The following is a 27,173-nucleotide window of genomic DNA, read 5'->3' as shown; positions in this document are numbered from 1 at the left end:
AAGTTCCTCACCAGTCCTCCCAATAGTCCCCCAAAGTAATCTCTGTTATTTCTTTTGTATCCTTCCAGAAATTTTCCGTGTATATATAAGCATATATGTCTATTCTTTTTTTTTTTTTTGCGGTACGCGGGCCTCTCGCTGTTGTGGCCTCTCGTTGCGGAGCACAGGCTCCGGACGCACAGGCTCAGCGGCCATGGCTCACAGGCCCAGCCACTCCGCGGCATGTGGGATCTTCCCGGACCGGGGCACGAAACCGTGTCCCCTGCATCGGCAGGTGGACTCGCAACCACTGCGCCACCAGGGCATTGTCTATTCTATGTCTATGTCTATTCTTAAAATGTCTATTCTTAAAATCAATGAGTCTATGTCTATTCTTAAAATCAATGAGTCTCCCTTAAACCCAAATCCGCAGCCACTTAGGGCCCCTCCCCAGAGACAACCGGTGTTTCTTGTGTATCTAAGGGTAGTTAATGCTTTTATAAGCAAAAACATGAATGTATATGCACTTACATAGAATATAATGTATATTTGTGTATGCGAATGTAGATATATATTTTTTCTCCTCAAATGTTTACATTTTGTATTTCCAGAAAGTTTACACTGTCACAACAGTATATGGGAATCTCTCTTTTTCCCCACACCCTTACCACAATGGATTTCATCTGTCTTTTTTGTTGTTTGCCAATCTGTTGGTGATAAATAGTATCTCATTTCTTGTGCTGTGTTTTTCTTTAATTATGAGTGCATTTGAGCATCTTCATATATTTTAGTTGCATATCCTTTGTTCATTTTTAATTGGAGTTCTTAATTTATGTAAGATCTTTATATATTTAAAAGCCTTTGTTGTAAGGCTTGTACTAGTCTTTTTCAGTTTGTTGTTTTTCTTTTTACTTTGGATACACAAGTCTCGAAAAAGAAGAAGAAGAAGAGGAAATTACCCTCTGATGTGAATGAAGGGAAAACTGTCTTTATCAGGTATGACTTTCTATCTTGAGAACTGCTGTTTGTGTTGCCTTCATAGGTTTCTTTTCTTCCCTTCTTCCTCCCTCCCTTCTTTCCTTTCTTCGTTCGTCTTCTTTTTGCACTAATTCTGTTAGCTAGGCCAAAAAGTTAGATGTATCGAAGACCATTAGCACATCTGCCTAGGAACATAGCACACAATGAGAAATGTGTAGGAGAATCAGAACTATACACAGAAGATAAATAGCAGGGGTCTTTATAGCTTGTCCTCATTTAGATTTCATTCTTTGTAATTGGTGGGATCATTTGGAACAAATCAGTTTTTCAACTATTAGAACCATCTTGCTTCTGGCCTTTGTTTTAGGGTGAGTGCTGGGGAGGGGTGATACCAGTTATCCCAAACGAATTCTCTCTTCATGCTTAACTTAATCTTCTACAGTCATGTCCAGAGTATAGTGAGGCATCCCATCTGTTTCCTGGAAAACTGAGGGAGGGAGATAGGTGTTGTATCATGTTGCCATTGCTGTTTTAGTCCTACTGACTGCAGTAGGTTGGTGTTTTCAGGAGGTTGGGATATCTTCGGCATACCTCAAGCATGCCTTCTCATCCTTTCTTAAGTACCATTGTGCTAGGGCCATTTGGGTCTTATTTTAAAGATGTCTATTTTATTCTCTTGTATAGTCTTTTAAGATTGTTTTCATTATACAAGTAATTTATGTTTATTGTGGGAAATATAGGAAATGAATAAGCAAAAAGTTAACCTTATCACTGCTTGGGGAACACCCACACACATGTTCATAACATCATAAATATTTACAAAGATGATTTTAGCCTATACATGCTGTGCTGTAGCCCATTTTCTTTCTTTCTTTCTTTTTTTTTAATTTTTTAATTTATTTTTTTTATATAGCAGGTTCTTATTAGTTATCCATTTTATACGTATTAGTGTATATATGTCCCATTTTCTTTCTTTATAGCATGTCTTTCCATGTTTTTTTAATGTGTTATTTGTAATTTCCATATAATTTTGTATTTGTAGAGGATTCTGTGTAACAGGAAAGAAGGAATGTCACACTTAGAAGCCTGTGACCTCAATACCAAGGATACCATTCCTTATACATCTTTTAATTAAAAAAGAACTTAGGAAAGTAAAGGATGGAAGAGAGAAAACTATGTCCACGATGAGGCAAATTAGAAGAAATAATGTAGCTAGGATATGTCTTATTCCAGAACATCTCTTTTATCTTGGTTATTCCATAAGGTAGAGCTGTTTATGGGGTTGTTAACTAGCATAAGAGAAGTAAAATTGTAGATATTTATTTGGGACTGTTTTTCTTACCCCTGAAAGGCTGTGCATAGCTGGGAAAAGAGGAATCTTTACACTGTGTTGAAATTTAGTAGAACAAAATCTCCTTCCAACATTTTCTAATCCCATCGAGAGAAATAGTAGGTTTTTTTTTTTTGCGCTTAGCTAGTAAACTTTACCATGTTTGGTTTTGAGTTATTATTTTGAAGGATTTTCTGACTTCTGTAAAATTTTAACTGAAACCTGGATTTCATAGGAGTACAGAGGAGACATTGAGAGACATTTGACTTTTCATTAGCTGTCTGTGAGTCTTTTGGTTGTAGTAAGGGAAACTAAGTTTGGCCAGTTTAAGTGAAAAGGCTGCTATGTTGGATGAACATTAGGGTGGCTCATGGAATAAAAGTTGTCAAAGAGCAGACCTCAAGAAGGGGATGAAAATCTGGGTGGTTCTGGGACCCTGGCTGCAGAAGGCTATGTGGTCTTTTTTCTGAAGACGCCCATCCTTTTTTCTATCCCTCGTTAAGGTATAACATGTATTCTGTAAAGTGTGTTTAATGTAAGTGTACAATCAGTGACATTTTTCATGTATATAACCATCTATATACATATACCTTTATACATGGATATATGTATATCCGTGTAACCATCACTCTGATCAAGATACAGAACATTTTCAGCTCCCCATAAGCTTCCCTCAAGTGGGACACTGCTGTTTTGAAGTGAATCTGTATCCAAAACTTCTGGTCTTTGTATATGTCTGTTCACGTTTTATATTCCTGGGAAGGAGAATTTGATTAACAGGAAGGTCAGTCGGTTACAGCCTATAGGCAGAGTCATACACTGGAGGCCTGGCTAGTGGGAGCCACCCCCTGGTGCTGTCCCTGGGAAGGGTGGTTATGAGTAAGAGAACCACTCCAGTTGATGTCTAACTTACTCACCTTGTACTGGAACGTAGGATCTCACTTTTGTAATTGACCTTTCTTGTGACCTGATTGTCCTCCATAGAAACCTGTCCTTCGACTCAGAGGAAGAAGACCTTGGAGAGCTCCTCCAGCAGTTTGGAGATCTTAAATACGTCCGCATTGTCTTGCATCCAGACACAGAGCATTCTAAAGGTATTTGCTGTCAGCTGGTCAGGCCCAAAAGGGTTGAGACCACTGCCATGGGCACTGACTAGGTTACATGAGAGCATAGCGTGTGCCACCCTGAGGGGTCCACCATTATCCAGGTTTCTGTGATCCATAGAAGCACCAAGGACATTCTGAGGTTGTCTTCCATGTTGTCAAGCTCAGCATCTGTAATGGTGCTGCCGGCCATAATTTTGTCTCAGCTTTTTAAGCTCTTGCTTATTTACTTTAGGGTAATGAATTTCATTTGTTGTTCTTTGAATTTCAGATGTGATAGCATCTCATGGGTATTAATCATTCCACATTGCTTGAAATTGCTGGGATATTTTTCAGTTGCTTTTGTTAGAGATGGAAGCTGACAGAAACTTTGTTGCAGTGGCAACAGTCAGAAGGAAAACTATGTAGCAGGAGTGCTGCCTTAGTTTTTTTTTTTTCCCCCCCTAAAGCTATTTCTTTTGAGCTTAAAGGTTGACCGCTCCTCATTCTAATATACTGTTGTTAGGTAAGCACCTTTTCAACCCGTTCATAATCTTTGATTTTATCAACTGCAGTCGTTCTACTAAAGCAGTGAATTCTTAATTCATTCTGGTTCTTGATTCCTTTGAGATCTAGCAAAATCTCTGAACCCTGTCCTCAGAAAAATGCCATTTCTGAGTGTTTTGGGGCTCTCTGGAGCCTACCTATGGATTAATTGCCTCCATTCTGAACCTTCTTATTTTCCAGTTTGATGAAACTTGATCATTTTTGGTTTTTACTCAGCTATGAAAGATGTAAATGAGGTAGTATAATGGAAAGAAAACTGAACTGCTTCCTGGAGATGAGGGATCTAATCCCAGCTAAACCATAGACTGGCTGGGTGATTTTTGGCAATCATTTAACCACTGTGGGCTTCAGTTTCTTATCTGTAACACGAGTGGGTTCAACTAATCAGTTAACGTGCGTTCAGCTCTGATATTCAATTGTGCTTCTTGGACCTTCTCCATTTCTAGTATATTTTTCTGAAAATGGGCAACTAGGATTGCATAAAATGTTACAAGTACTGTAGGATATTGCTTGACTTTGATGATCTCTTTTGTCTCTTTCTGGGTGCAGTAGTGTATTGGGTTGACATTTTCAGAACGGAGTCTGTAGTTGACTTGCTCAGTCTCTTTCTTGGTCTGTTAATGTTAGCTGAGAGTTAATGGTCTTAATAGGCATAGTTTCCATTATTTTTTTTTCATAATGCATTGTCTTTCCTGAGCTCATATTAAAATTTTCTGGCACTTTTTCTGCCTCCTCACACAACCTCCTCCTATACCTCATTCCTGTCAGCATGCTGTTTCACTGCCTGGAAGGGCTAAGTATTGTCTGAAGACTTTTAGGAAGGTGGTAGGATTTAACCCAGTAGTTACCCTGGAAATTCCAATGGTAAAATTCTTACCCATTCAGAGAGAAGAACTCATCCTATTTTCTTCATATTGGACAAACAGGCTAATCTGCCTGTTAGAAACATTTCCCCCCCCATATTTCTTTCTTTATTACTTGTTTCTTCCTATTGAGTATCTACTAATGCTGAACATTATGGTAGGTGCTACAAATGTAGAAATAGCCAAGAAACATGGCCCCTCTTCCAGAGACCTTCAGGTCTTTTGGGGAAGATGCCACCTGACCAGTGCTGTAATAGAGATGAGAGTGGAGGACCGGCGGGGGTTGGTGGGGGGCACTTGGCTCTGCCTGGAGGAAGCAGGGAAGACCTCACTAGATGGCGACCCTTGGGTTGGCCTGCCACAGGTGTCCTTTCAGTTAGTCTGCTGCCATTCATTCTTAGAGGGGCAAAAGATCAGTGCTCCACTAGCTCCAGGAAATATGGCATTATTTTCATATATGAGGGAATAATTAAAGTTTAAAGGAATACTAACAAAATATTATGGAACTTAATTCTTTTTTGTGTGTGTTTACTGTAAGGTGAACATTTTTTTCTTACATAAGCTGCTTTTTATCAAGAGCAGAAAATTAGGATGGGTTGATTGGCCCTGCCTCTAACCAGTGAAAGGTGTGGAAATTCTACAGCATGAGTCGAGTTGAATCCATGAAAACAAAACAAAACAAAAAAGAGTTGAGCTCACGGCTTTCTGGTTCACAACTGTATTCATGGGGTAGAGGCCAGGGACTTTTACTCTAAGAGCTAGATCTGTCCTTATATAATGCCTCCCAGTGACTGTGATGACAGTGAGATCTGTAATTTAATTTCAGGGTTAAGTGGTTGCTGCCTCATTTTTTTAGTCCTCTGATAGGCACACAGAGAGTGATACTGAATTAAATGTTAGGCTGGAATTTCTCTAGATTTCTTGTGGATATTTCTTATTAAGGAGTGGAATGGTGAGACTAAAGTTTCTAAGAAGCCTTAGAAAAGATGAAGGAAGTAATAATAAAGGTTCATTGTGAGCAAGTGTGCTATCTTACCTGTCTTTGAACCTCCAGTGCCTGACACAGTGCTTCTTAGTTAAGTCTCATAGTACTAAACGAAAGGATGCTGCTACCCCTCCACTTTGTGTCAGGCTGCCACCATTTGTATTGTTGTCTTTGGGTTCCTGGTGGGCCATGGGTGTTTGGGATCTACTTAGTTTTTTCTCTCTGTGCAGGTTGTGCATTTGCCCAGTTCATGACTCAAGAAGCGGCTCAGAAATGCCTTGAAGCTGCTTCTCCAGAGACCGAGGTAAGGAAGACATTTCCTTTACTCTGTAACTTAGGCAGTAGTGGCTCCCAGGGGCAACGTCTGTTGTTGGCACAAAGCCTTATTATTATTATTGTCAGTGGTATAATAATAATAAAGCGAACACTTGTTGAGCATGTAGTGTGTGTTAGGCACTGAGCTTTACATGCATCACTTAATCGTCACATCAGCCCTGTAGGTGTGTATAAGGTAAGTACAATCATTCTTACTTTACAGGTGAGGAAACAGGTATAATAATCTATTTACGGTTCACTCTCTGTATGTCAGTCTCTATCCTAGGCTGATGACATGAAACACTGGGACAAGAAGGGATTAAGGCCATCTGTGAAGTGGAGTAAATGTTTGAGAGAGAAAGTGTGGGTGATTGAGAATTTTTCTGTGATTTCTATAACCAAGTATAAATTGTTTTGAGATAAGTTACTCTGTATTGCCATTGTCTCTTAAATTCTCCTGAGTAGAGTTAATACTACCATTTCATTAGCTTTCTTTAGAATACTAAAAATTTGCCAGTTTACAGATCATTTTCCTCAATTTGGGCCTACTTTGGGACTAATCAGCTCCCTTAAAACAAACGAACATGTGGCCTTTGCACAGCTGTGCTAGATACTGTTAGGCTCAGTGATCTACTTGCAACCAGCTGGGCTAAAACATCCTGGGGGTTGGGTTCCACAGTATAATTGGAGTTTGCTGTTTCCCTTTCCTTGGTGTTCCTTGTCAGGTGCTTAGTTTCTACTCGTCATGAATTTTAAGAGAGGTTGCAATCTGTTACAGAGTGGTGGGCTTAAACTGGATGGCCGGCAGCTTAAGGTTGACTTGGCAGTGACCCGTGATGAGGCTGCAAAGCTCCGGACAAAGAAGGTGAAGAAGCCGACTGGGACCCGGAACCTCTATCTGGCCCGAGAAGGCTGTGAGTGGTGGCAGGGAGATGGGAACCAGGCTTCTGAGTAGCTGGCCCCTTGCTGTGACAGTGACCTGGCAATAGTATGTTTGGGGCATGTTTCAAATTAAAAACCCTATGTCCTCTTTAATAGTGATATATTGTTAATCCACTTTAGTAGATGTGGCTTTCTGTTAGGAAGGCTTCACCCAGTTCATGGATTAAGGAGTCCCGTTCTCCTTTCTGCCTGCTTGCCTTTAGACCTTTTCGTCAGAGGATTAGCAGGGCAAAGAGGGAGGAAAAACTCAAATTACCTTTGCCTTTTGTCATCATTCCTGATAGGTTTTCTGAAGAAGTTGAAAATTATGACGAAAATTACTCTTTTGGATTACTCATGGGTTTTCAATATGCACTGAGTACCTTTCCCTTAATGTGAGAAAGATAATCAGGAATTAGCTTTAATTAAGACAAAAGAGAATCCTTTCCTCTAGGTCACACAATATTCCCACCTGCTGCACAGCTGCACAGCCTGGACTAGCAAATGGGAGACCATTAGCCTTTGAGACTAGGCCCTGTGTTACGATGTAGTTGTTTTCTAGGTTGGCTTATCTCACTGCTTAGTAATGGCTCCCAAATACATGCGCATTGAAGTTCCAAGGACAGGTTATAGGTAGAGCATTTTTGCATTCTAGATGCCTAAAATGTACTTATTTCCAGAATTTCCTCTAGGCCTTTCCATCTGACTTTGGGCATGTACATGAAACTCTTTGAGGGAAAGGAAGGAGAGGAACAAAATCACAAAATGTTCAGAGTTTTAGTCCTTGAGAGCAGCTCATAGACAAGAACTTAGCCCTGTAGCCTATTTCTGGACCTACCCAGATGCCACTATGTCCTGGCCAGCATAGTCCTCTGGGCCCTGTACAGAGAGCTTGCATCATTCAAATCACATTCCTCTTATTGCTCAGTGAAAATTCCCTTGCTGATGTCTTGGCCTTTTTCCCTCTTTCTGCAGTGATTCGTGCTGGGACGAAGGCTGCAGAGGGTGTGAGTGCTGCTGATATGGCCAAAAGAGAACGAGTGAGTAGATTAGGCACCAGTCTTCATGTTCTGCATGACTTAATAAAATCCATAAATAATAATAATTGAATGCTAGAGATGCTCATCAAAGAGCCAAGCAAGTATCGGTCACAGGTGCTGCTTACACTGTTGTTAGAAAACAAGCACACAGGTGAAACAGCAACTAAGCCAGCATTATACATAATATCATGTCAGCATTATATGCCATTATAGGAACTGGGTCTTATTCTTTATTTTCCTAATGCTCAGCAGTAAACGTTTGCCACATAGTTTGCTTCTGGATCATGGAGTAGATCCCTAGAGGCTCGGGCTGTATATAATTAGGTGTCAGTATAAATGCAGAATAACATAAGAAAGGAAGGTCAGGGTGGCTAGAGTTAGTAGGGAAGGAGGTGTAGATATGGGTCTTGGAAGGGAGAGTTAAGATGTCTGTTTTGATGGGGGGAGGGTGGTGTCTCCAGTAGGAAGACTCTATGTTATGGGATTTCCACTGATAACTGATGCTATTGAGTTCCTTTGCTGCTCAGTAATATTTGTTCGGTAATTTTTACTTTTGCCCGTATAGCTTACTTTCAAAAAGCTAAGCCAGCCTAGAATGATAAAGATGCATGATCATTAACAGAATTAACTATGGAACCTGAAAGTGCAGAAGATGACGGACAGAGATGAGAATTAGTGACAGCAAGAGGCAGCATGTCTTTTCTCTGTACAGTTTCTAGACTAGTGTTCTCAACTTTTTTTGGTAGTGAACATCTGGAAATCATGGTTATTTGGGGGGCATTGTATGCCCTTTTCTGATCACAATGTGATAGTGACACATTTAATTCTCCCTTAGAGTGAATTTTTCTAGCAAAAAGCTCACTAGATTATACACATTGTAAGTCACAGCAGGCACAGTTTTTCCTAGGAGAAAAATTAGACTGTTCAATTTAAGCATGATAACCCCTTCAAATAGCCCTTTTAATATTCATTTCCAGGGTATTTGTTTATTTTGTGATTTGTTAGTACCTTTACCAAACAAGAAGCAGCAGGAATGAGACTTGATAAAAGAAAAAATTTAATTTCAAACTTTCTTCTACTGAGCTAATTTTAACAAACAAATCAGGGGAAGAATGTCATCCTTTCACTTTAGAGACAGGTTGCCCTGGGACCAGTGCTTTGTGTAGCATAGTTGAGGCTCTAGACGCAGTTTGTTTCTATGGCCATTGACGTTTCTTTGCCTCAAGGTGGCAGAGTTGAGACGTTTCTTTGCCTCAAGGTGGGAGAGTTGAGACGTTTCTTTGCCTCAAGGTGGCAGAGTTGAGACGAGACAATATTCTATCAAGAATTCTTAAATAAATTCCATTTCCTTTTGGAAGGACTAAGTAATTAGTTTGAGTTGATGGGTAGATAAGGGCTTGGCATAGATGTTAACTACAGTATTATTTTTTATTTGCTCTGGGCCGGGTTTGAGCTTGGGATTTTATGTGTATTACCTCATTGCAGCCTCACATCAGTACTGAAAGATTGGTCTTATATTTTGATCTACAGTTCTACTCTGTAGGTGAAATTATTGAGGCTTAAACAATTTTATGTAGCTTCTCCAGTTAGAGATGGATTTCTAATTCAGTCTGACTCCAGAGCCCATGATCTTATCACCTCTCCACCATCATCTTGCTTCCCTGACCCTTTCTTTTCCTGTGCTGAGTATCATAAGGCTGCAGGGTGGGTGGTTTCCCTCCTTTTTTCTAGATGTGTGGTTATTGGATAGGCATCATGATTCTTTCCTGTTGGAGAATTATGAGCCTGTATTTTTAAAGGGTGGATTGTATTGTTAACAATTTATTGTTCTTTCAGTTTGAGCTGCTGAAGCATCAGAAACTCAAGGACCAGAATATCTTTGTCTCCCGGACCAGGCTGTGCCTGCACAATCTCCCAAAGGCCGTGGATGACAAACAGCTCAGAAAGCTGCTGCTGAATGCCACTAGAGGGGAGAAGGGGGTGCGCATCAAGGAGGTGAGAGTTGGCCCTGCCCACTCAGAACTCAGGTACTCATCCTGGGTCAGATCGAGTATTTCGTTCAGGCTGTGGTGCTGGCAGATTGACAGATTTTCTTTTGGACACAGCAGACAAGGCTGAGTTTGGTGATTTTTGTGGTTTTATGGGGTTGAAATTTTTTTTTTTTACCTCTTCTAAGAACTACCTTTCACATCTGACCAAATTGCAGCAGAATGTGAGGAAGTCTCTGCCCTCATGAATTAATTTAGCAAGCATTTATTGAATACCTGCTGTGTTCTCAGCATTATACCAGGTACTGTAAGGTTAATTTTCTTGCTGAGAAAATAATCTGTGTGCTTTGCTCTTTAGAAGGGCATTTCACTACCATGTAGGCTCTTACCCTGTAGTAAGAGTCCTCAGTGCCCTGTGGTGAGCATAGAGAGCCACCCGGGTCTTCAGCAGTTGTGTTAGACAGACTCTGGATTCACACCAAGACTTGGTTAGGCTCTGTGTGCATAGAGGCCTCTCCTCTGCTCCCACAACACCCCTGTGTACCTGTGTCATAGTACTGACTACTACATGTCCTGTGATGGTCTGCCAGTCATTCCTCCCCACCAGGCTGAGCCCTTAGAGAGCGGGCGTTATCTCATTGTTCCCAGTTCTTGGCATAATACCTGGCACATAGCCATCTCTTGATTAGTGTTTATTGAATAAGTAACCTAGCCAATATTATGAATCTGCTTTGCTCTGATTCATCACCATAAACTATTTTCCTACTCCTGGAAATCCTCTTCAAAATGTAAGGTATTGGTATTCAGGGAATTCCAGGAGAGGATGTGAACATGTCAGCACGTAGCCGACACCACTCTTGGTAAAACTTGGTAACTGTTCAACTGTTACTGGCATAAGGGTGAGTTGTGTAATTTCTCATTAACATCCACAATGCTTAGTAAGAGTCTGCACATTTAACACCTGCCATCATTTAGAGAAATGTATGTGTGTTTTACAATATTTGCATTATATTGAATTTTTAATTCTTCCGTATGTGTAAACATCGTGTCTCAGTAAGATAGTAAGCCTCTTGAGGATAGGAGCCTCATTTTATGCTTTTCTTGATTATCCTACAGTACATGGCACAGTTCTAGGCACAGAGTAGATACCGGACACACACCAAATGCAGCATCCATGTGTACCCAATGCCTAGACTTCTCTGTTACATGATAACTACAGCTTCCAGCAGTAAAAGCACGTAAACTGTCAGTTTTCCCCAAATATCCTACTGTTCCTCGGTGCCCCAGGATGCCTATTACAGCTTAAGGATTTAGGGAAAAATCGTGCCAGAGAGGATCTGAGCTCTGAGCCAAGACAGCTGAAGCTCCTTCCTGTATTTCTGAGGCTATATGTTGGGCAGGATCTTCCCCATACCTGAATTGTCTTTCTTATCTAAAGCCATCAGGCCCTTATCCTTCCCTTCTTCAGTAATTTCCTTTCTGAGTGGTTTCTTCAGTGAGGAGATCCACAGATGGCTTTTTAGCCTCAGTGCTAACTTATACAACCTCAAGTACCACGTACCTCTCAGCTTGTGTGTATTGTCATGTCAACAGTTAGCTATTATAGTTTTTCCTTGGGAAGTTTATTTTATTTACATGCTTATTTGTAGGTCTGTGTTGATGTCTGTAAGCTCTTAGAAAGCAAGAGAATATCTGTTTAACTCATTTTGTGCTCTCTGTAGGTGTATTCTAATAAAACAGACATTCGTAAGTGCTATTCCAGTAAAACTCTTTTGATGGTGATATATATGAAAACTGTTCCAATAACCTGGTTTCTTGTTGAAGCTGTTAAGGATCTTTATCCTCTAATTACTGATTCTTTTTCTTGTTCTACTCGTAGTGTCGGGTAATGCGAGGCCTTAAAGGAGCTCATGGGAAAATTAACGGTCAGTCCTTGGGCTATGCCTTTGCAGAGTTCCAGGAGCATGAGCATGCCCTGGCAGCCCTACGCCACATCAACAACAATCCAGAAATCTTTGGGCCTCAGAAGGTGAGCCTCATCCTTTGGGGGGGAACATGTTCCTCTGAGGGCCATTTGCGGAAAACCCTCTGACGTTTGTATGGTGGGTAAGAGTGGCAAGGCGTTGGAGGAGTGATCAGTGATTCAGGTGATAAGATGATTAGAAGGAACACTAAACTGGATAGACTGCTTGCAGAACTGGCCCCTTGCATTTAAGTAGAGTGAAGTGAGTAGCATCCTCTGACTTGTAAGAAACAGGGTAGTGGTGGGGTGATAGCTCATTGCATGCAGAGATTAAGAAATCTAATGAATGACTTTCTGTCCCCTTCTGCCACAGAGACCAATAGTGGAGTTCTCTTTGGAAGATCGAAGGAAACTTAAAATAAAGGAACTGAGGATCCAGCGCAGCCTGGTACAGAACTGAAATGTTTTTTCTGTCTTTGTTTTTTTTTTTGTTTGTTTGTTTTTAATTTTTATTTATTTATTTTTGGCTGTGTTGGGTCTTCGTTTCTGTGCTGGGGCTTTCTCTAGTTGTGGCGAGTGGGGGCCACTCTTCATCGCGGTGCGCGGGCCTCTCACTGTTGCGGCCTCTCTTGTTGCGGAGCACAGGCTCCAGACACGCAGGCTCAGTAGTTGTGGCTCACAGGCCTAGATGCTCTGCGGCATGTGGGTCTTCCCAGACCAGGGCTCGAACCTGTGTCCCCTTCATTGGCAGGCAGATTCTCAACCAACTGCGCCACCAGGGAAGCCCCTGTCTTTGTTTTTTAAATTGTAGTAGTATACACATAAACTTTACTATTTTTAAGTATACAGTTCAGTTAAAACTATTTTTTTTAGGGCCATATTTAAACTGTTTTGTGCAGTTTGTGGTTCTGCTCCCTTAAAGTAGGTCTCTTCCTCATTAGGTTCTTTGTTACCCTTTACTCTTAGTTTCCTAGAACTCTGCAGGTCATCTCTCCTCTGCTGGCCTGGCTTGTGATAGCTCCACAGAACGGGGAGGAAGGAGAGAGGAGAATCAGACTGATGTTATTACCAATCAGCAGTGCTTGTACTGCAGTGTTTGGTGATGGTACGTGTCAAAATTAATAGCCAAGGTTAAGTTTTACATTACCTGTAGATTTCAGCTCTTTCTTCCATAATTCTGTTTTCTTCTTAGATGGCTCCAGAAGTGTGGTGCCTGACAGTTTTAGTACTGTTTTTAATCTAGTGTGGCATAGAGGAAAGAACGGGGACTTTGGGAACAAGAATATTCATGTTCAAACTCAGGCTCTGCCCCTTTCTGAGTTCCTTGGCAAGTTATTACCTCTCTCAGCTTCAGTTTCTAGTTTGTAAAAATAGGATTAACATCATCTATGTTACATGGTTGATGAGGATTAAATGAGGTAGTGCGTGTAAGTTGTCTCGCATACTACACAGTCAGCACACAGTCGTTGCTCACTCTCTTACCCATCCTGCCGCAGGACATAGAAGGCCAGGTTATTCTTGACACCATAACTCTTACAGATCTCATTGATATTATACCTTAACTTGCGTATATACCAAACATTTGCAAGCTTTGATGTCTTTATGGTGTATATCACGAGCATGACTTTTATTTATTTATTTTTGCTGCGTTGGGTCTTCGTTGCTGCACACGGGCTTTCTCTAGTTGCGCCGGGCAGGGGCTACTCTTTCTTGCAGTGCGCGATCTTCTCATCGTGGTGGCTTCTTATGTTGTGGAGCACAGGCTCTAGGTGCGCGGGCTTCAGTAGTTGTGGCATGTGGTCTCAGTGGTTGTGGCTCGCGGGCTCTAGAGTGCAGGCTCAGTAATTGTGGCGCACGGGCTTAGTTCTTCCGCAGCATGTGGGATCTTCCCAGACCAGGGCTCGAACCCGTGTCCCCTGCATTGGCAGGTGGATTCTTAACCACTGCTCCGCCAGGGAAGCCCTGAGCATGACTTTTAGAGGAGCAGTATCAGTGGTTAATTCAATGGCCCTGGGTTGGAAAAACCTGAGTTCTGGTTATTATTCAAGGCAGCTTTATTATTGTAGTTATAGAATTATTTACTGCCTAAGTCAGAGGTGATTCTGTAGCTACTGGCTTAAAAAAAATTCAGGTGGCCTTATTTGTTGCCTACACTTAATGTACATACTGATCTCTCTGTGTGAAAGTGTTCCTCTCCCCTGACTCAAGGATACTTCTACTCAGTTTCCATACTCATATTCCACAAGTAGCATTTCCCCACCTCTCTCAAGAGATAAGACTTTATTACTTGTACTTCATGAAGTTCCTTAAACTTTTTTTTAGTTTTTTACTTTGTGAATGTCTCTTTTCTCCACTGGACTGTGAGTGCTAAAAGGTAGACACTTCATTCTGTCCATCTGTACCCTTACCACTTAGAGACTGGCACATAAGAGGCATATAATAGATCTTTGTTGTGTCAGTGTGCCTGTCTAGATTTCTGAGGTGAAAAGGACAAAATAACATTGTTATTACTACATTAATTTCACATGAATCTTCTTTTTCTTCCCCCACTTCAGTGCAAAATCAATCTGTAACATACTTTGTCTTCCTTCTCATGGCATCTTTTCCTTATTTTCATTTCAGTTATCTTTTCTCTAATGTTTTTCCTTTCTCTATATGGATTCAAATTTCTGACGTGTCATTTCTTTTCCCTTAATACATTCATGTAGTATTTCTTGCAAGGCATGTCTACCAGTGATAAATTTCTTTAAAGTTTTTTTTTTTTGGCCTCACTGTGCGTATTGTGGGATCCTAGTTCCCCAGTGAGGGCTCGAACCCGGGCCCCCGGCAGTGAGAGCACTGAGTCCTAACCGTGGACTGCCAGGGAATTCCCAGATTTCTTTAATTTTTGTTTGTCTGAGAAAGTTTCTGTTTTTCCTTCACTTTTGAAGGATAATTACACGGGTAAAGCATTCTAAGTTGGTGATTTTTTTCCCCCAAACTTTAAATATTTCCTTCTATTCTCTTCTTGCTTATATGGTTTCTGAAGGGAAATCCAATGTAATCTTTTTTTTTTTTAATCCAGTGTAATCTTAACTTTGTTCCTCTGTAGGTAATGTATTTTCCCTACCTCTGGCTTCTTTCAAGGTTTTCTCTTTGATTTTCTGCTGTTTGATATGATATGCCTAGGTGTACTTTTTTCTTTTTTTTTTAATATCCTGTTTGGTTTTTGGCCTGGATCTGTGGTTTAGTGTCTGTCCTTAAGTTTGGAAATCCTTAGCTCTTATTACTTCAAATATTTCTCTTCTTTCTTCTCATTCCCATTATACATTTGTTACACCTTTGGTAATTGTCCCATGCTACTGGCCTATTTTCTACTGGCTTTTGCGTTTTGGACATACCTGTACTTTTCCCCTATTTCTGCATGTGGAAAGGGAAATGGTTGTTTTGTGTCCCCCACCCAGTAACCATCTGTTACTATTTCAGGGCCTGTGAACTACTTGCATTCACTTTCCTATAGTCTCGAACTATTTGGGGGAAGAATTCCCCTTCTCTCACCAGCTCATTCCTCTTCTGAATATTTCCAGCAAATAAACCTCACCCAGTAACTAAATGCCATTCCCTTGTCTTATACAGCAAAAAGTGAAATCCATGTCGGCAACTGGTGAGCAGCCCCAGCAAGAACCACCAGAGCTTGGGAAAAAACAGCAACAGAAAACAGCTCAGAGCCACATGCCTCAACAAAGCAAGGCACCCGTGGAGCAGAAGGAGAAGGCAGGATCTGTCTCGTGGACAGGGTTCCAGACCAAGGCCGAAGTGGAGCACGTGGAGCTGTCTGATGGGAAGAAGCGAAGAAAGGTCCTGGTGCTCCCCTCACACCGAGGCCCCAAAATTAGGTGAGAGGCAGGATGGCGGCTCAGGGGGTTTGTCTTGCTTCGCCCTTTTTCCTCTTTGTTTGGATGAAAGGGATGCTTAGTGTGCTCCAGTCCCGCGTGAAGTATCTCTACACCAGCAGAGTCACTCTTGGACCAAATGGAGGCCGGAACAGGACTGGCAGAGGGGGCCTCGGAGGAGCCTTCCAGTGCGGGCTTTCATGATTTTTCTCTTCTGAAGAGCTTCCTCCTGTCCTGATGGCGGTCTCTTCTCTGTCAGCTGAGGCCCGTCTACCTGAGGTTTCTGTTTGGGACAACAGATTAGTGCTGTCAACAGAAGTCGATCTTGACACAATTTTTGTTAAGTATATGAAGGTTTTTGAGATTTCCTTGAGGTTTTAAGCTAAAACAAAAAGAGAAGTATACAGATGTTGAGCCATAGGACATTCTGTTGCAGTATCCCTTTTTAGCATGATTTCTCATGGGCTTAGAAAGAGCCAGAGTAAGAAAAGGCATTTTATCTTTTGGGCTGAGAAAAATCTCAGGGGTCCCAATTAGAGGAGGAACTCAGGGTGACACTTGACCGTATTGTTTCAGGTTACGGGACAAAGGCAAAATGAAGCCTCTCGCTCCCAAGAAGACAACCCCCCAGATAAACCACTGGAAGCAAGAGAAGCAGAAATTATCTTCCAAGCAGGTAAGTTCTGGAGGCCACGAGGCTTTGGCACGGCACAGCTCTGCTGGGGTCGGCAGCCGCTTGTGCCGTGATTAGTTGTGCAAAGGGAAGGGGCTTCAGGACTTCCCTGGTGGCGCAGTGGTTGAGAGTCCACCTGCCAATGCAGGGGACACGGGTTCGTGCCCCGGTCCGGGAAGATCCCACGTGCCGCGGAGCGGCTGGGCCCGTGATCCATGGCCGCTGAGCCTGCGCATCCGGAGCCTGTGCTCCGCAACGGGAGAGGCCACAACAGTGAGGGGCCCATGTACTGCAAAAAAAAAGGAAAGGGCTTCTAGATTGCACTTAGGTACAAGATTGCAGCTTTTTAGAGGATGTGGAGGTACACGGTCCTAAAAGTGGGGAGAATAATAAAACGAACCCCATGTATTGGTTACTCTGCTTCAACAATTATCTTGTTTTACCTACCCCTCACCCCACCCCACCCTGTGAATATATTAAAGTGAATTCTACTTCACTTGTAAATGTGCCTCATGTGGAAATGAGGTATATTGCTCAGAAAAATATCTCAGAATTCATCTCGAGCTGATCAGGCCTTAAACACACATATACCCAAACACATATTATGCCATCATCACATCTAATGATATTAATAAGCTCTTAATAGCTAATATGTAATCCATATTAAAACGTTCCCAGTTACCTCAAAAATACATTTTTTAAGTTGGTTAGTATGAATCAGGTTCCATGCTATACTCGTAATTTTTTTTTGGCCATGCCCTGCAGCTTGTGGGATCTTAGTTCCCTGACCAGGTATTGAACCTGGGCCACGGCAGTGAAAGCGCAGAGTCCTAACCACTGGACCGCCAGGGAATTCCTTATACTTCATTTTTAAATCTCTTAAATCTTTTTTTTCCCCCTATAATATCCAGTCTTCCTTACATCCACCCTGCTTTTTTCCATGCAGTTAATTTGTTGGATAAGCCAGGTCCTTAGCCTTAGAATGTATTACATTTTGAATTTAGTTGCTTTCTTCCTTGTGCTGTCATTTAACTTGTTCCTCTAACACCCCATGTTGCCTACAAACTGGTTGTTAGATCTAGAGGCTAGATTAGATTCAAGTTCAGTTTTCTTGGCGAGAGTATTTCATAGGTGGTGCTGTGTGCTTTCTGTTGCATTGCACTGTAAGGTGCATAGTGTCTGGTTGCCCCATTTTTTAGTGATGCTGTGATTCATCAGTAAGTTTAGGAATTGTCTACCTTATCCCTCCATTTGTAAAGTCCCCCATCAGCTTCCCACCTAAGGGTCTTAGCACCCACTGATGATTGCTATCTAGATCCGTATTTCAATACGAGTTGCAGAATGGTAATTTTCTAATTTTGTCAACGCTTCTGTGTTTTTTAAGAAGAATTCTAGAAAAAAAGAATCTTCCCTCGTCAACTGTTTGGTTCCCATGAAATATCATTTGTGTAGGAAAGGCAGGGTAAATGCTTGATTTTGTTCTTTTCCTTTTATCAGATTCCAGAGTAATGAGTTGTTGCCCTACCAACCTCCTCAGATGACAAGTACAATTTTTTTTAGTATTGTGAATTCCTGAGTCTTTATGTACTTGATGTGTTTCAGTCAGATGCAGTCATTATTCTTGTCCCATCTGAGGCCAGCAGAAGCCCCTTCAGGTTGACTCCTGCCTGAGTCCTTCTGACATGATCCTGTCTTTGATAGTGTCCTTACTTCCTAGTACAACTGGATGTCCCAACTTATCTATTTCTTCGTCAACCCTGGCATTAGCTTCCAAGGAGCCCTAGTTCTTTTTTTTTTTTTGCGCTATGCGGGCCTCTCACTGTTGTGGCCTCTCCCGCTGCGGAGCACAGGCTCCGGACACGCAGGCTTAGTGGCCATGGCCCACGGGCCCAGCCGCTCCACGGCATGTGGGATCCTCCCGGACCGGGGCACGAACCCGTGTCCCCTGCATCGGCAGGCGGACTCTCAACCACTGCGCCACCAGGGAAGCCCGTAGCCCTAGTTCTTAATAGAAAGTGGTGGTCCTACATTCTTGATCATTTGAAGTCAAATTTTCTTTTTTTCCTTGCCTAGTTCCTTTCTTTAAAGGGTACAAGAGTATTAGCTTCTCATCCTACTCAAGAAATCTGTGTCTCTGGAAAGCCTCTGACCCATCATACTATCTTATAGAGCTCTCTTTGAAACCCTGTAATTCTTGGTGAGGGAAAGGGCAACAAGCAAGACCATCCAGACTTGGGGCTGTGACTCATCTTGGAGGAGATTCGTGTGAACATTTGGGAATTGAAGGGGGAGAGGCCTTTGAAACACGGTACTTTAGTGGGGCCCTTCTCTTAGGCACTCCTGATCTGATTTCTTACCAATGGATGATTCTTGTGGGGTCATTGCCTGGAAGTCCCTCTTGTGGTGGACAGGATTTCTGAACCTACTTTCTCCCTTGGCTGGCCTAAGGGTAAGGTAATACTTAATGCTTGAAACCGATTATCTTACGTTTCCTTGCCTTTCATTTGTAGGTACCTAGGAAGAAAGCTAAGGGAAATAAGACGGAAATTCGCTTCAACCAGCTGGTCGAACAATATAAGCAGAAGTTATTGGGACCTTCTAAAGGAGCTCCTCTTGCAAAGAGGAGCAAATGGTTTGACAGTTGATGATGGTAGCAGACTGGGTAAGAAGCTGGATTGTGTGCTTCTTGGTAAAGCCTCCCCGCCTCCCCCATGTCATTTACTGAGGGAAGGAAACTCCTTGAGTGCACTGCCACTTTGGGGCACTGCGACTGGGGCACATCTGAACTTTGGTCCCTCCCTCGTGTGTGGTTAAATAACCACAAAGAGGAATCTCAGAAAAACGTGATGCTTCTTGCATATTTTGTGTGAAGTTGTGTTTATAATTCTTATCCATGTTAATTCTCTGTTGCTCAAATGGAAACAATTATAAAAAGCATTCTTGACTGCTGAATTTTTAAGATGTATATTTTGTTAAGTGTCTTCTCTAAATGAGATATTTTGTGGCTTTTTGAATAACAGACTCTCCTTTCTAATATATGGGAATCCTTTATTATTTATAAACATTTTTGATATTCCTAACTCTAATTCAGGTATGTAGTCCTACATACTGCAGGAATCGATTAAGAAAGAGCAGAGAAACATGATTTCCAACCTAGTCTTTGAGGATGGGAGAAACTTGGAAAGTAATTGAGGGCGTGGGGCCTGGCCAGGAGCAACACCTGATAATTGTTTGCCAAATGAGTGGGTAACTGTTGGTAGTTAACTAGAAATCAGTTGGCAGTGGCCCACAGACACTAGCCTGGGTGGTGCTAACCTGCATTTCCTGTCTTCCAGCACCTCCTCCTGAGGACTCAAGAGAGGTGGTCGGTGGTGGAGAGAGCAGTGAGCATGGCCAGAGAAAGAGTTGGAAATACAGCACAAAGCTCTTAATTCCCCAGTCCAGTCTGGTGCCATAATAAGTGATGCTTTCTTCAGAACCATTGCTGACCTAGGGATATGGCTATTTCATTGCAGTATCTTGGGAAACCAATGAATGCTCAGAAATGCCCTTAATTGGTTTAAAGATGGGTAAAAGAGAGACCATGAAAATACTGAAACCTTTTGGAGAGAACTAAAGGACAGAGGCTGTATCTCCAGAGTTACCTTGAGACAGTGCGACTTGGGGAGTTCGAAGTGTTCCGGCAGCAGCTCGGCAACCCATCAGCCCTAGGATGGCCTGTATTCTGTGGGGGAGTCAGACACTTTATTAAAGGTGTAAATAGAAGATCCACAGCCTGCCTGGCCTCTGATCTGCTTTCCCTTGGCCAGCTGTCTGCTCACCAGACACTTTTTCCTGTAGTGTACAAATATCTATAAATTAACATTTAAAAATAATCTGAACATTTAGGATAGATAAAAATTGGGTTCATTTCAGATAGCTTTGCCAGATTTTCTTAGCTCCAGCTTTTTCTTCTGGCAGGTGTAGCAGCCCAGTGTGTTTAAAACATCATTCAGCTGCTTGAAATGTTACTGCACAGTTCTGTTCTTTTTTTTTTTAACCTTTATTTTATTTTATTAAATGATGTTTGAATCACTAAATTAAAAAAAATATATTGCTGAACGTTTACAATGACAATTTTGCATTTCTCCGTATACTTTTATCATATAATGATGTCATGTTTTCTAAATTTCTTAAATCTGTATTTAAGATGCAACTATATGATAAGAATCCCAAGGAAAACAAAACTTAAACCTCAAAATTATTGTTCATCCCATTACTATTTAAGCTGCTAATTTTTGCCCATTAAAACTCCATTTTTTATGCATATTTAAAAATCCACATACTAGTATCATTTTCATTTAAAAAGTCACTCCTTAATATATAACTTTCAGCATATGGTTATTTGTGAATATAATTTTGCAAAAAATTATCTTATGTCTGATAGTTTACTTTTGAAACTATTTAGAAAGCTTAAAGATGCAAAAGAAAAATAGCAAATTGGATTATATAATCTGCGCACATAAAGGATTTGCATTGAACTAAATCACAGAGGCAGTTTTGGTGAATTCGTGTTCAATATTGTCTTCACTTTATTACTCAAGAATATATCTGAGCTGGATAGTGTGCCAGAACCCCTATCAGTTTTGTCAGTGAAAAGAGACAAGAGAAAATGTAATTCTGCAGGCAATGTAATAAATAAATATATACTTTTAAAGAAAAAGGACAAAGAAAATGTAAATTTGGTCTGTCTTCTTACCTATAAAGAAGGTAGGCACAGGAGTAAATTATTTTTTATGTAACATTTATTTCTAAAGGTTTACAAGATATGATTTTAAAATGGGTATATTTTATGGTTTTTATATTAATTGATACAAACATAGCCAAATACCTATGTGTATAAATTATTTGGCCAGTATCCACTCACTTCATACCTTTAAGAAAGAGAATATAAGGTCATTTGCAATAATAATAATTAACTAGTTAATAACATAAAACAAGCTAAAATAATGTTTAAAGAATGTTGACCTGAAAAAGTGTAATGATTCTCAGTGTAGGCGTTCCTATGTGGAACAAATTAATGTGTGATTTACAATACAGTTTAAAAGTACACACACTGCACAGTTCTTTAAAAAAGTAATAAGATGAATCATCCACTTACTCAACAGCCAGATTGCTTGTACAGTGTCCTCCGCTGGGACACCACCATGGGTTATCTGGGCAGCTTCTTAACGCTTGCCTCGCGAGTATTCATGCAAGGAGAATCATGCTCATTTCTTCACTTCAGAGCCTGATGTTTCATGAAATGGAGTTTTCTGAATTAGACGTGAAAGTGGAGTTACAGACTGCTTGGTTAAAAAGCAACAACAATAACAAACATTTCATTAACATCCAAGACTGAAGGCCATTGATCAAAACTCAAGTTTCAGTAGATTTTCCTGCTTGGTTATACAGCAGCCTGACTCAGAGATACTTTTTTTTTTTTTTTTTTTTTGCGGTACGCGGGCCTCTCACTGTTGTGGCCTCTCCCGCTGCGGAGCACAGGCTCCGGACGCGCAGGCTCAGTGGCCATGGCTCACGGGCCCAGCCGCTCACGCGGCATGAGGGATCTTCCCGGACCGGGGCACGAAACCGTGTCCCCTGCATCGGCAGGCGGACTCTCAACCACTGCGCCACCAGGGAAGCCCAGAGATACTTATTTTAAATAAAGAGTCTTAAGATTGTGTCCTGGCTGTTTCTTTGCTTTTTTGGTGGGGGTGTGGGGTGTGGAGGGGGGTAGATGGGAGACTTGGTAGTTTTGAAGACTACTTTGATCCAGGGTGTACAGTCCCTTGCTCTAGACTTCACCTGCAGCGAGGATTCTGCTTCAGCTGTCTTGAAGTGAGATCTGCAGCTTCCTGTTACAAAGTTAGTGCATGTGAATTCGTTCTTCGAAATACTTCCAAATGTCCTTTGCTATGTTTTTGCCTTGAAAAGAGGTTTTCCAGCTAAAAATTCAGAGTGCAGAACCTCAAGTTTCCAGAGATCCCCTTCTCACCATGTATTTAATCTTCAGTCATCTGAGGAAGCAGGAGGTCAAATATGCCTCTGTGAGTGCTGGCCACCCAGAATCATCAGTCATAGGCCCTTTGGCTGATCCACGTAGCTAGTTCTTTGCTTAATATTCCTCCCACTCACTTTTTGAGAAGTGACTGACAGGCATCTGCCAATTCTGTCATGTAAGTGGCAACTCTGCCCACTCAACTTGGAAAGTTCCTGAAACTTCTCCATGGACTGCTCCATCATGGTAGTAGCCACATCATCAGACTGAGGATGCCCAAGATAAGTTTGTAGTTCAGGTTGTCTCAGATGTTGCTCAACTGTGCTTTCTCTCACTCAGTCCTAACTGGCGCTTAAAGGGCCAGGATGAGGTTGCTTTGTTTCTCTCAGGCAGAGTGAAAATTTCCAGACCTCCCTTTGCCCAAGGTTGACTGATTTAGAAGTTGCATGCATGCATTGTCTTATTTTGGTTCTTTCTTTCTTGTCCCGATGTCTCGTCCTTTCCAGGATTAATTGCAGAGTCTGAGACTGCTCATTGATTGGGGTGTTATTCAGTGGTCTAGACATGGATGAGTTATAGGTACATCTGCAGTTACTTTAGCTTTTGATTCTGAGCTGGTGTTTGGCTGCAGACAGGCTTCTGTGCTTATGAAGTAATATAGTGGGAAGAACGTGAAGGGCACAGACTGATTGAGCCTGGTAACCAATTCTGAGAAGGAAACTGCAGAGTCACCAGAATACCTTTTGGACAACCCCCAAATGGAGCATCTTGATAGATGGCAAATCCAGTTTTCCTTAGGCTCGTCCATGCTGTCCAGAGCCTGCTGCCTTTTGTCAGACGAATACTTCACTGCTGCAGAGTCACCCCGGAATCTCCTTCCCTGGCCGTTTGATGGAAGGAAAATCCTTTCTGTCCTTGAGGGCAGGGACTATATTTTACACTTTTCTATGTACCCTGCAATACTGAACAATGATTTACACATAGTAGGAGTTCGTTTAATTCCACTGAACTCACTGGAACAGAAGGCCATCTGGTCCAGGGAGCTGCGTTTGTGAAGGACAACAGAGTCATTTCCTGAGGTGATGTATGTGAAAGGGTCCCAAAATACAAAGTGATAGAAAAAGAATAATAAACTGCTGGTCACAATCCCTTGAGCACACCACCTGTGTTCTTTTTGCTGTGCCTTGTCCACACCAATCTGTCCTTCTCCACTCACGTGCTATCCAGCATTTCTCCCTGGGAACCTCATCCAACCCAGGGCATTGTGGTCCCTCCCTTGGTCCCTGACCCTTTCTGGTTGACGTCTACTCACTTGACAGCATATGCGACTGTGGCTTACTTGTCATTTCTTTAGATCTTACTTCCGCAAGTAGATGGAGCCCCGTGATGGCAATCCCAGCCCCAGGGTGTGGCCGATGGTGTCCTTAGTGATTGGCTGTTGAGGATGATGAAGATGAGGGGTGTAGCAGACAGTCACCTGCTGCAGTGAATTCTCCCCAGCCTGTAAGGCCAACTGGCCCGAGGCAGGGGAACACAATCAGATTCACAGGTTGCATCAGACCGAAATTCTCCGGACCACCCAGTTCCAGAAACTGCCCTGGAGACATTCCGGACCACCCAGTTCCAGGAACTGACCTGGGGACTTTGCACCCGGCCCAGCCTTCCTGCCTTTCGAGGGGCGGGACAAACGGTCCCCCAGGATACCCGAAAAGACCACCAAATAAGGAATACCCTGCGCCCTCCCAGATTCACCACACCCCTTTCCCTTCTTCCCCTATAAAATCTTGCCCAACCCTCGCCCGGGTGCGACTTCTCTGGCCCCTTTCTCTCGGACCAGTGAACCTCGCCCGGGAGCGCTCCCTAATAAAGCTCACTTGAAGCTTTTCTCTGTTTCGCGGTGCCGTTTGTTAAGATCCGACCTTACACAGCCTATCATTTAATGTATTTTCTTTTCTCTGTCTAGTTCAGCCTCGTTCCTCATAGTAGGTGCTCAGTTAATGTCAGTTCCTGTCACTCCTTTTCTTTTCATCTTCCCATCACTACTGTCTGGGCCTCAGGCTACCAGCAGCTCCCCTCATATATTGCTTAATCTGCCTTGTGGCCAGAACCCATCGCATTCCTGTCCCCCTCTGCCCGAGGGACTCCCAGCCCTCATGCACAGGGCTGGACGTTAAAGGCTGTATGTGCAAAAACCCTAGTAAAAGCAGCTCATTTTCAAGCGTTGCCTTCTCACTCTCAACTTCTCTCCATTTTTCCCTCTCCTCTCTCCTCGGTCTGACACTCCATTGTCTGCATGCACTTTTCAACAAAAAGATACTCAAATACTGGGCTTTTGATGGGGTTTTCCCTTTGGAAGCTACTGCAGGAAAGATGCTTTGTATTCTAGCCCACACTGGGAAAGACCCTATCATGGCAGTTGGCACCTCAGATGGAGGAAGAAGTCCAGAACATTGTTCCTACACTACTTGCAATGAAAGGACGGGATTTAGATGCACCCTTCTTATAAGATAATGTACTATCGTGATTTACAATAAGAAATATATATATGGCCTTTGTCCCTGTTCCTGGAACAGAGCTCCTAAAGCGCTTGGAATTTCCTGTGCAGAGTAATAGGGGTCTCTTTTGTTATGTTAAATAAGGTGACTTTTGGAAAGCCCCTAAGGATGCCATTGGAGCCAACCCAGCGATTAGACGGTTGGAATTTATGGCCCTCCCAGCCCCCCACCCCATCTCCCATGCAGGGAAAGGGGCTAGAGATTGAGTTCAGTCATCAGTGGCCAATGATTTAATCAATCACCTATTTGAGGAAACCTCCACAAACCCCAGAAAGAACAGGGTTCCAAGAGCTTCTGGGTTGGTGAGCATGTGGAAGGAGATCTGGGGGAGTAGCTCACTTGGAGAGAACATGGAAACTTCCTGCCCATTCTCCATACTTTTCCCTGTGCACCTCTTCCATCTGGCTGGTCCTGAGTTATAGTTAACGGGTAATCTAGTAAGTAAAATGTTCCTCTGGGTTCTGTGAGCTGCTCTAGCAAATTAGAAGGGGGTCACTGGAACCTCTGATTGGTCAGGAGCACAGGTAACAACCTGAACTTGTGGTTGGCTTCTGAATTTGGGGGGTGGGGGTCAGTCATGGGGGACCCAGCCCTTAACCTGTGGAATCTGACACTATATCCAGGTAGATAGTGTCAGCATTGAGTTGGAACATAGGACACCCAGTTGGAGAATTGTGTAGCGTGGGGAAAAACACACACATTGGGGTTGGATGCAAAATTGTAATTGGTGTCAGAATTATAGATAATATTCTTTTAAAAGCGCTCCAACAAACATCCTTCCTCCAGTAGTGTGGTGGCCATCAGTTGCCAGACTATGTGAGTTTGTCCAGCCCTCATGGCGCTGCCACCAGCTCCGCCTCAGGGCCCTAGGGAGCAAAGTAGGCCTGTGTTACTTCAGAGGTGGGTAACGCCACAAATGAAAGGAACAGCAACTTAGAGGCAGAGTGTTCCGGCTCCTTCCAAGCCAGCGGGGTCTGCTGGCAGTCCGAAAGCAACCTCCCTCGTCAGATCAGACCCCAGACCCACCTTATTGTAAGGCCAACTGGCCCGAGGCAGGGAAACACAATCAGATTCACAGGTTGCATCAGACTGAAATTCTCCGGACCACCCAGTTCCAGAAACTACCCTGGAGACATTCCGGACCACCCAGTTCCAGGAACTGACCTGGGGACTTTGCACCCGGCCCAGCCTTCCCGCCTTTCGAGGGGCGGGACTATCGGTCCCCCAGGATACCCGAAAAGACCACCAAATAAGGAATACCCTGCGCCCTCCCAGATTCACCACACCCCTTTCCCTTCTTCCCCTATAAAATCTTGCCCAACCCTCGCCCGGTTGCGACTTCTCTGGCCCCTTTCTCTCGGACCAGTGAACCTCGCCCGGGAGCGCTCCCTAATAAAGCTCACTTGAAGCTTTTCTCTGTTTCGCGGTGCCGTTTCTTAAGATCCGACCTTACATTTGGTGCCGAAACCCGGGAGGGGTACCAAGCCCCTCGGGTTACGGCGCGGGCCGCTCCTCCCCTCCCCCAGGAGACAACCAGGGAACCTCTACTCATCCACCGGACTCCCTGTCCCTAATCGCGGCCGAGTCAGGGACTCCTCCGTCCTCTCTCCGGGCCTCGGGCAACTGTGGAGACGTCCCAATAGCCTGACCGCCCTCCGACCTGTCGTGAATTGGAGACTGAGACCAGGGACGCCTCTCTCCCTCTCCATTCACTCAGGGACAGACTGGGGGTCATGGGAACCTCACAATCGAAACCAGATCCCAAGACGCCCCTGGGGTGCCTCCTAGCCAAATTTACAGCCCTCGGTTTTTCCCAAGATCTCCATTGCTGACGGCTTATTTTCTATTCCACTGTGGCCTGGCCACAATATCCTCTAGAAAATCAATCCTGAAGGGACTTTCGATTTTAACATCCTCCGTGATCTAGATAATTACTGCCGCAGGACGGGCAAATGGTCCGAGGTCCCCAATGTTCAGGCCCTCTGGTATTTGCGCTCCCGCCCCTCCGTTTGCGTCAATTGTTTTACCTCTCAAATCCTCCAT

General features: G+C 43.0%; 1 protein-coding gene across 1 annotated transcript in view; it reads left to right on the top strand.

The window, feature by feature from the left end:
• The window catches only part of RBM28 (RNA binding motif protein 28), a 32,599-nt gene extending 10,341 nt beyond the window's left edge, over window positions 1-22,258 (top strand). The window contains exons 9-20 of the mRNA XM_067746914.1: window positions 906-975; window positions 3,272-3,381; window positions 6,015-6,088; window positions 6,878-7,013; window positions 7,996-8,060; window positions 9,897-10,055; window positions 11,928-12,077; window positions 12,385-12,459; window positions 15,627-15,886; window positions 16,460-16,559; window positions 19,067-19,218; window positions 19,892-22,258. Of these exons, the coding sequence (XP_067603015.1) occupies window positions 906-975; window positions 3,272-3,381; window positions 6,015-6,088; window positions 6,878-7,013; window positions 7,996-8,060; window positions 9,897-10,055; window positions 11,928-12,077; window positions 12,385-12,459; window positions 15,627-15,886; window positions 16,460-16,559; window positions 19,067-19,201 (1,334 nt within the window). The 3' untranslated portion in view covers window positions 19,202-19,218; window positions 19,892-22,258. The remainder of the gene's footprint in view (window positions 1-905; window positions 976-3,271; window positions 3,382-6,014; window positions 6,089-6,877; window positions 7,014-7,995; window positions 8,061-9,896; window positions 10,056-11,927; window positions 12,078-12,384; window positions 12,460-15,626; window positions 15,887-16,459; window positions 16,560-19,066; window positions 19,219-19,891) is intronic.
• The last annotated feature ends 4,915 nt before the right edge of the window (window positions 22,259-27,173 follow it).

This window comes from Pseudorca crassidens, chromosome 8 (genome assembly GCF_039906515.1).
Source record: "Pseudorca crassidens isolate mPseCra1 chromosome 8, mPseCra1.hap1, whole genome shotgun sequence".
Classification (NCBI taxonomy): domain Eukaryota; kingdom Metazoa; phylum Chordata; class Mammalia; order Artiodactyla; family Delphinidae; genus Pseudorca; species Pseudorca crassidens.
Note: the sequence above shows the minus strand (reverse complement) of the source record. Positions and strands in the feature narration are given on the sequence as shown.